This window comes from Mytilus edulis, chromosome 9, assembly GCF_963676685.1.
Source record: "Mytilus edulis chromosome 9, xbMytEdul2.2, whole genome shotgun sequence".
Lineage (NCBI taxonomy): Eukaryota > Metazoa > Mollusca > Bivalvia > Mytilida > Mytilidae > Mytilus > Mytilus edulis.
The window spans coordinates 43,572,654-43,583,119 of NC_092352.1; the positions used below are offsets into that span (position 1 = coordinate 43,572,654).

Sequence of the window (10,466 nt, forward strand, 5' to 3'; positions counted from 1 at the left end):
ATAACTACTAGCTTATGTTTAATCATAAAATTAAAAAAAAATATAGTTTTATACATGATAGAACAAAATTTGTAAGCAACGTCCTAATTTCATATTCCAGGAGACCGTTTTTCACCGAAAATCTTTTTAATATACGCAAATGCAATGTATTTATTTTTAATTTAAATGTCTGCTATTTAATGAATACTTTTTTCTCCTATTTATTCTATAAAAGGATATACATATATATTATGCTTTTAATTGCAATAATTCTCCCTTACCTTATTTTATTTAAATCTATTAAAGTGTTTTAACGAATGACTATAAGCATTGAAGCATATGTTAACCCAACCATGCAATTAATGTCATAATGATCAATCAACGAACGCTAATTTTGTGATCATCTCCCTCTAAATGTCTTCAACAGCTAGAGGACATTCAATAGTTGTTTGCATACAACTCATGTTGACGACTTTCCCTCCCATCTTTGTCCACGAACGTGATTCTATTATCTGATTGGCTAACGGGGTTATTAGAACGGCAAGTGTGCGCTCAGACCTAACTGTTAAATGACAAGAACTTTTATCAGACTTGTACAAATGTGTTAGAAATGTTGACATTCTGTTCGAGACAAGAAAACGGTACTAGAAGAAATAATAATATGACAGGACCTCTTGGGCTACTTGATGCCCGATATCCCCATGGATATGGATTATTATCATCTCTTTATGGAAGTGCGGCCCATTTTGGTGGGCCATTGGCGCTGGCTGCTGCAGCTGCAAATCCCTACGGGTTAAGTTTTAATGGACACCCTGGAGATTTACGTTTTCAAATGGAGGGACTTTTGTCTTCTCAACATGCCAGGAATCATTCAAATGGACACAGTTATGGTCCATCGTCGGATAAAAACTCTCTAAAAAATGGAGGTATGTATTTATAAAATATTATTTCTTTAAGGATCTGTATGAAAATATTGTTTCTTTATACAATAAAAATAAAATAATATTATATAGAAAATGGTTAATTTAAATAACAGTAAAAAAAAGCTGAGCTTCTGTTATAAAAATTTCGAAAATATTACTATTATAAAATATTAATAAATAAATAAAATTATTACATTTACAGAATACCTTTTCAAAATGAAACATAATTTTATAAGAAGAAGAAACATAATAGAATGGACATATATTTTAATAAATATATGAAATGGTGAAAATTAATTAATGCTAATTCATGAAAATCTGCATAATTCACGAATTATTATATTTGGGAAAGTTTAACTGGTAAAAATTTAAATTGTGAAAAAAACAACAGTGCTGAATGATAAATTTTTAAAACATTTCATATTTTTAACTTGGTACCTAACAAATAAAAGCGGTAAGCAATGGTAAGCTATAATGTAAATAATACAAATGTAACCGTCAACAAATAAAGCTAATATTTGATGATACCAGTATTTGAAAAGAAGGCCTGTATAGTTGAACTTCTTATTTTATTTTACTCGTAGATCTTGATGACGATTCTCCTGAAAGTCAGTCAGCAAAAAGGAGAAGAACTAGAACAAATTTTACAGGCTGGCAACTGGAAGAGTTAGAGCGAGCTTTCCAAGACAGCCATTATCCAGATGTGTTCATGAGGGAAGCTTTAGCCCTCCGTTTAGATCTTGTAGAATCACGAGTGCAGGTAGGGATCTTTGAATTATTTAGTCCCCCCTTTCATAATATAACTAGGAGTAGGATTTTGTTGAAAACAGGAATTAAAATTGAGAATAAAAATGGGATATGTTTCAAAGAGACAACAATCCAAGTTTTTGACCACGTGTGATGATAATTTGAAAATATTATCATGATGTAGACTAGTTAAAAATGAACTGACTGGTGAAATTAAATTATTATTATTATAAGTATTCTAATTTTCAAACAAATGGTGTACAAGACTCTGGGTGTAACATAAATTTGATGTGTTTATATATACGTTTTATACATTTCAAGTTCTATTTATTTAAATTTGATCGTATTATGTATATATAAGATATATAATCGCACTCCCTTCACCTTGAATGTGCTATCCTTGTTTATAAATAAAATTGACTCATATTTTATTGAATTAAATACACATCGTTAACTATCCAAATAAATACGGGTCTTTCAAATATTTCTGTCACGTCTTTAAAATGTCAAACAAATATTTAATTTCTTTTTAAAAATATTAAAAAATATAAATTGTTCAAATATATGGTCACTGTTGAAAATACCTTTCAAAACATCAAGTACTTTATAACAATGTTTGAAAGCCATTGGTTTAGAAAGGGATACTATAGCCGTATGAGAGGTAAATGGTCTGGAAAATAGTATAATCATCGGGGGAACAACACCTTCTCGAATTATAAACATCCATAAACGAAATTTATACTAATTTAGTCGACAAGAGGATTAAACACGCTTTGCTTCATTTCACTTAACTTTCCATCACGTTGTCAATTTCCTAGTTTCTTCGGTAAATTGACCATTACTAAGTAACATTTTAGAGTCAGGGACTTCGTTCGTTTTTAAAATGCGACATTTTTAACACGCAGGGATTTTGTCAGTATTTTCAATAATGGGTTCACAATTTTAATTGGTCATTAAAATATAACGAACAGATGATGAAATTATAAATTTTAGATAAGAATGAATACAAATGAATTTTGAATTTGAAATACCGGTTTACTCAAATGTAGCGCGTTCTATCTCTATTTCTGTTTAGTAAAAGTTATTTTTATAAACTGTGCAGCTGGGTTAATGTATGTCTTAAATAATTTAGTAAGTTATTGAAATGCGAGATGGTTTATTGTTCCTTCTGGTAAAGAATAAAAACAAAACAAAATACAAATTTAAGTGTTGCCAATAAAACTATACAGCATAAAATGAAAAAAAAAGTGTTAATTATATTGTTTGAGTTAATAATATCCGTTGCAGTGTCTCAGAATTTTATGGATGTCGTTAGCATATTGATTTTTGTGTGTGTGTTTCCATCAAAAACGTAAATGTTTTAAAACATTTTTACGGTTAGAGTTAATAGAATTCAAAAATCGTGACTGCAGCACCAAATTAATAAACAAACGATAAAATGTAAATGAAAGACAACAGTAGTCTGAACAGTTTATGAGAAACTTGGTAAATTGTCGCGAAACTTGTATCAATAATCGATAATACAATTAACAAAGGAGGTAATAAAATCAACCAAACAAATCAATTAGGTGAAATTAATCAATCATATATTTTTTTCGTTTCTATGAGTTTTCAGTTTTTTGCCCCTGATCAAAAGTGAAGGGACAAATTTACACAAGAATGTGCCGCAATTAGTACCAAATGATGACAAATTGGGAAATAACAGAGGTTTAAGAACAAATAGTTATTTTATCCGTGTCCGCAATGAGCAATCGATCTCCGCAAACATTTACCTCGAGGCAGCGCTCTAGTCAATTAATACTATAATTTGAACAAAGTGGCCGGCATGTCTTTTTACCTGTAATAATCGTCAAGTTAGTTGTCGAATATCTCACCTTTTTGATGTATGTCAAAATGAAGTCATAAAAAACTTATGTTATTTTGTCCCCCTGAGAAATTCTGACCAAATATTACGTAATTTGATCAAACCGTTAAACTTTTTTACATGTTCGATTTTTCATATTTTTTATGATAAGAAATAATTAAATGATATGTTTATTGGTTTATGATATATCATTATTAATTCTGCAGAAAAGAATTTCTTTGATATGAAAAGCATAATTACCGTTATTGATTTTAATCATATTAATTGATATGTTTATATTAAATCAATCAAACATTTCAATTTAATAGAAAATTAATCATAAAAGTGTAATTGCGTTCCTTGTCAATAATTTAATAAAAACGTAATATTACTAATATCCTTCAAAGTAAATAGTAAATTAGTAATATGAAATTTTAAACCCGTTGAATCAATTTAAGAAATTGTAATACAACTTCAATGGCGATTCAAGGTATCAAATCTAGTTTGTTTGTATTTTATCTTATGAAGACATCGATTCCAGCTTTTGATGTTTTCAACCCGGAAACGTGTTACTCCGTATTTGTTCCACGTACAGAACTGTTTAGATCAGTTATAATACAGTCATCCTTGAAAAATATTGACATTTCTATTTAGCATCCCTCGTTTACAATTTGTTTTATCACATTAAATCGCATTTTAATAAAATTATTTAATCTATTTAAGAAATTTCGCTTATTTTGTCAAATAGCGGCATGGAACAAAGTTTCTGTCCTGTATGTTTATATTTACCTACCAGTTAAATGCCTTATTTGATGTCGACAAAAATCAAACATTTACTGTGCATAGTCTCAATTGTAGAATTAGTTAAATCATAAATTTTAAGATTACATAAATTGTATTGACTTCATACGAAAAGTTAAAGAAAACAGAATTTAATATTTATAAATTAATTTGTTGCAAATTTATTTTTCAACAATCGAGTAATTTATAATGATTTATTTTTCTGGCGATACCCCGTGTTTAACTATCCAATTTATTTTCCAATTTTCTTTAGTAGGTCGTAAACTTGCAATCGGAAAATTTCTTGTAAAACAAAAACTAATTTCTCGGCATAGTCGTCTTTAGTGTCAAGCAAAGCAGATCAAACACGGCACAAGTTCTTTAATTAATTTTAAGAGATAAGAACAAGAATTTCTTTTTAGATAGAAAAATGCATTTCAAAAATAGATAAAATTCGAAACATTTAATGTAAATCGGTAATTAGCTACTCAGCAAGAATTCAATTAAAAGCTGAATTTCTTTTGATCTTGTCTTAAACGAGTATCTATGTCATACGACTCTTCTGAAAATACAGAATTACTAAGCATTGTCTTTTAATTTAAATTAGTTAAGAAGTATGATTTTTCAACCTTATCTCAGATAAAAATCACCGAGTATGTTTGAAGTACCTTTGAAATCTCAGAGATTATACGAAACCTTAAAAAGAGTGCGTTCGGAGATCCGCCTTACGTGGTAGAAGACCGTAAATTTAGGGTGTTATTTTTGATTTATTATTTAACAATCTAAACATTATAATTAGGTCCGCAAGAACTGCGTTAAACAATATTGTATTACTTCTGTGTCTGTTTGGTAAATTGTAAATCAATTAGATAAATAGAATACTTTGACGAATCAGCGTTTCATCTTACATTTTAAAGCCTAATGTAAGAATTACGGCATTTTAAGTACTTGTTTTCTTTCTTCAAACATTTCAAAAGTTGCCACTTTAAAATTCTAATATACGTCGCAAACAACAAAACGTCTTTGTCTTTTTGAAATTATAAACCAATGGTTTATAGACATGAGATCTTTATAGACTGTAAAACTGTATTAGATTAAACTATTTTGTAAGGTGCAGTTGTCATCTTATTGTTGCTTTGAACCAACAAGTCCTCGTGAATAAATAAACAAACAAACAAAAAAGTTTAATGATTTATTTATAAAACGTGTTTCAAATATAAACCTATTTATATAAAATTAAAAAGTAACATATTGGTAAATATCAACAAAATATTAAAAATTCGTAAAAAAAGAATTATAAAGTTAAGTTTGTTTAACAAACTTTGAATATTTTTTATTCTACAATGTTGTATAACAAACATTTTAAATCTTTTTTTTATATGACACAACAAGAAAATGTACAAGGAAATTACATTTGGTTATTTTTCATTTGAATAAACATATGTCATATAACGAAATGTCTGTGTATATTGTAAATTGAAAGAAATTCAATTAAGCATGCAAGTATACATGCAACTAATTCAATTTAAATGAAACTTATATATAAGGTTTTTGTTTGTCTGAAAAAATGAACCAATTTGCTTCTCAAATGGACGACCTTTTGTAACTCAACATATTTTTTCTTTCTTATGCAAAATATGAACTATTTTTTAAGTTTTGAAGGGTGTCTGGTGTGGGTATCACAAAGAAAATGGTTGAATTAGTGAAATAAATATCAATCGAATTTAATAAATGTCTATGTGTTAAGGTAATCGTGTATAAACAGTTTGTTTTTGTATTTACAAATAATACTTGTATAAGGTATAGGATTGTTAAAAGTCAGAAACACCAATACCAACCTTTAAGATTAGTAAAGACATTGCTTTTGGCTAGATGTGGGTGGAATAAAATAAAAAATAAAAAAGGGATGCTTTATAAGTTAATAATATTCTTTCTTTATGAAAGTTTTGCACGGTATACAATGAAAGTCCCTTTTCATATAAGAAGAATTATGTTTTATATCAGATTTTTATCCCAGTCAATACCCTAAAAGAACCTCGTGGTACTGAGCTGTAGTTGTCACATGACGTGACGTGGTCTGTCTATTTACCACCTTTTTATTGTTCTACGTGTTCCAATTGCCCAACAAAAGTTTTGAAAGGCGCTTTTTCTTATTCAATAAAGTTATAGATAAGCATGATTGACATAATTCAATCTCGTCGCCTCACGCAGCGTTGAGATGCAATCAGTTAATATTTATAAAATGAACCTTCAAGTTTCCATCTTGGTAGGTCAGCGACTTTGTCAAATTATTCATAAGATTAATTCAAATAATATTCCAAACAATAAAAGTTGTAGATTATAAACAAAATATGATATGAAATAGAGTTTTATTACGAATAATGACACTTGTGTTTGTTGAAATTTCGCCAATTAAAATATGAAATTATTTAAATCATAACAATTTTTATCATGAATGAATACGCCTTCTTTGTGCTATTGAACTATCTTTCCTATATCTTGTCATATTATTAACTTTATAAATAACTTTAAAAAATGCCATTTATTGTATACAGTCTATTTTCAAAAATGTGTATATCAAATTAATATAAAACTCATTTGAAATAATTGTTTCTAATCACACTTTAAAATTTATAATTATTTGTAAAAAAGTAAACATATATTACTAAAATCTAAGAAGTAGAACCAAAGTTTAATTTTGAATTGAACAGACGTGACAATGTTTAACATATATATTTCATCACTTTACTTTGACCGATTTTAGTTGTCGCATTTGGCAATCAAACCACATCTTCTTTTTTTTTTTTTTATATTAAATACATTTTGATTAAAACCTGAAAAGACAACGTGTTAGAATGTTAAATATTTCTGAGTGGATGGTAGTTAAAACAGTGTTGATTAAATATTTAATTCGTACTTCTTATTTGTATTTTTTTCTTTAAACTTCGAAAATAGCACATAACACCTAAAAAACGTTGTTAAATTTGACAACATATTTCTTTTAAGACAAATTCTTTACACCCTTATAAAAGCCACACATTTTAAACTAATTACAAAGTAATCCTCAAAGTAAAAAATCCATCTGATTTTAATTCTAATTTTATTACAGTAGTTTTGATACTATATTTTACATGATAAATGAGAAATTAATCCATATCACACACTACTAATTTACATTATTTTAAAAAATCTATACCCAAAGTGTCTCGTAAATTATTTCTAAATTGGATGTATCAACAAGCGGGAAACATATGCGGTGTAAAAATCGTCCACAAAGTATAAATTTAGCTGTAAACAATAAACAATCCAACGCTTTGACTTGTGTCAACTTACCACACTACCCTGTAATTTTCTCCTGCATCATCTGGAGGGATTAGACCTTAATTCAATTAAAATAATCTATACCCCCTAATTTAACTGAAAATGATATACCTTAAAAAGTATTGAAAGTCTGATCTTAAACCGTAGACCTTTATACCTTGACAAAATTGCGAATAGGTGGTTAAACCGTATAATCAATGTTCCGAAGTTACTTTGTTCAAACCATGGCTGTCTTTGTTCCAGAAGATCATACGAAATACTCTACTATAGCATTTGTAGTGACACTACTTGGCCTTTGTTTATAAAGAATAAAATCCCTAAGATCAATGTTGTCTTTTTTCTATTAATTTTACGACACGATCAGACCGGGGATATGGCTCTGTTCATTTTTCCAACTCGATCTGACCGGGGATATGGCTCTGTTCATTTTTCCAACTTAACCTTTTTTATCAGCTGTATCGGGTGTAAAGCTTTTACATGAAATAAAATAATTTTATCGTTGAACTCTTTGTATTTGATACGCAATGATGATAATAATAAATTAATTTTGCAGTTAAAAGATCAAATATCTCTATTTGTTCTAAATCTATTAAAGTTAAGTTAATTACCTTAAGTTCATTAATTATATATAAAACCTATGTATGTATGTGAAGAATTTTTAAGTGCATTGTTTATTTGATACCCTTACGAAAACAATTTAACTCTTTTAGGTTAAATTCAAACTAAGAGAACAAATTCTTTTGAAATTCTAACGTATCTTTGTAAATTATTTAGCTTAAAGCTTAAGAATAATTTTTAAAAACATATGCATATAATAATAATAATAATAATAATAATAATAATAATAATAATAATAATAATAATAATAATAATAATAATAATAATAATAATAATAATAATATGCAGAACTATTTAAGGCTTTTATATTTAGATTAATTTCTTGTTAACGAAGAACATCATTATAACATTTAGAATATTAAACTTAAAATTTCTCAAATTTAAGGATGTAAATAGATATATATAAAACTTTAAATTTAATTTCCATAAACTTGATAGGTGACGTGCGTATTAAATTTCATAATTTTTACAAAAAATATATACAATTTCATTTACAAGTGCACAATTTGTTTTTAATTTGTTATCATGATAATACAATTTTATATAACATGAATATTTATAACGTTTGTGGTTTATTACCAAACATCTTGCAACACGGTATGCTAGAGTTATTTTAAATAATAATAAAAAGAGACAATTTCTTCACAATGCATTTTTCAAAATAAAACATGTACAGACGAATACATTTTGAAAAAAAACCCTGTTACAAATATAGTCAATAATTGAAACTACCATAAATGAAACAGAATGACCATCATGTCTGCTATAAAAATTGCATATTCACTTATAATTCATATTTATGAATGTATCTCTATAAGTCTATTTAAATTTCAGGTATGGTTTCAAAACAGAAGAGCAAAGTGGCGAAAGAAGGAACACACTAAAAAAGGTCCCGGTAGACCAGCTCATAACGCTCATCCACAAACATGCAGTGGTGCTCCAATGGACGCTGATGAAATTAAAAGAAAAGAGTTAGAACGTCAAGAAAAGAAAAGAAGGAAACAAGAAGAACGCTTGAAAAAGTTGGAAGAAAAAAGAAAATCTTTGACAGATAAACCATTGAATGAGTCGGATTCCAGACTTGAAGACATTTCAAATGACGATCACGAAAGAGACAATAGTTCCGATTGCTCTCAAAGCATAGACATTTCTGGTTCGGATGACAATAGTGGCAATGAATCGTCTGCAAGTGACCACGATGCAGAAAGAAAATTCTCATTTAGTATTGATAGTTTGTTGGAAGCGCCAAAAGTTCCTCGAGGCAGACGACCGAATTCAAAATATCCACGTGTTCAAGCTAGCAAATCAGTGAACGCTTTAGGACTAGGCATGATGCCTTTATATCCAATAACACAACCTATAGGGTTTCTTGTAGAACAAAAAATGCGTGCTGCATCACGCTGTCATAATGAAAACAGTAACGACAGCTTAGAAAGTGCTACAGGCGATATTGACAATAATATTGTTAACGTAGAACATCTAAGTGACACTGAGGGTAAAAGGTCAGAATCAAGTGCTGAACTATTTAGATCTCAAAACTGTAAAAGTCACTGATACCACAACGAAACATTATACAACAATAAAATATATGATACAATCCTTGTATCGTGCTATATGATAATAGTTATTCTGTATAACTTGGACTATTTTAAACATGTAATATAATATTCCTAGGACACTCAGAATTACAAGTTATAAGCAGAGGTGTAAGCTGAGAAAGGGCTATGTGCAATGGGCAGAACAAATTGTTCGTTAAATGTGTTATTCGTACCACTTGACTCTTCCCGATTGAGCGAATGCGCAGTGGGCTTAAAGACCCGACGCAGATACTGTTACAAAGACCTGCTGCAGTTAAAATTATTTATGTTAATGTTTCTTTTTTGTTTGTCTAAATAAATGTCAACAAATATACTTAATTTGATAGTTCTATTTTGTTTAAAACAGATGATAAAACAGCCGCTATTGTACCTTGGTGCCTGAATAGGTGATGTTTTAATCTGATAAACCTTGGTCTAATGCCTTAATTAAGTTGTAGTGAAATAGTTTTCACTCCAAAGATAACTTGGTATTTATAAAAGGTGGCTTGCTCCAGAAGTACAATTAATAAAAATAGGTGAAAATATTTGGCACTAATTACCTTTAAAGAATTTAATTATAGGTTCAATAGTAAAATGTATAAAACCAGAAAAAGAAAGATGTTTTCGACATTAGTGTGTCGTGTATAATAATTATACAGAATTCAGAATTAAAAATAT

At 28.5% G+C, this 10,466-nt stretch overlaps 1 protein-coding gene across 1 annotated transcript; it reads left to right on the top strand.

Annotated features, from left to right (window-relative positions):
• Positions 1-527: 527 nt before the first annotated feature.
• On the top strand, positions 528-10,127 carry LOC139488419 (homeobox protein unc-4 homolog). Its single transcript, XM_071273987.1, has 3 exons — positions 528-905; positions 1,487-1,662; positions 9,046-10,127. The coding sequence occupies exons 1-3, from the start codon at positions 590-592 to the stop codon at positions 9,763-9,765; spliced, it is 1,212 nt and encodes a 403-aa protein (XP_071130088.1). The 5' UTR covers positions 528-589; the 3' UTR covers positions 9,766-10,127.
• The last annotated feature ends 339 nt before the right edge of the window (positions 10,128-10,466 follow it).

What these genes read in the sequence shown, in the direction of transcription:
- LOC139488419 (XM_071273987.1), top strand. Translation starts at nt 590, where the DNA reads ATGTTGACATTCTGTTCGAGACAAGAAAACGGTACTAGAAGAAATAAT. An exon ending in AAACTCTCTAAAAAATGGAG is followed by an intron (nt 906 to 1,486) that starts GTATGTATTTAT and finishes TTTTACTCGTAG; the next exon opens with ATCTTGATGACGATTCTCCT. An exon ending in TTGTAGAATCACGAGTGCAG is followed by an intron (nt 1,663 to 9,045) that starts GTAGGGATCTTT and finishes TTTAAATTTCAG; the next exon opens with GTATGGTTTCAAAACAGAAG.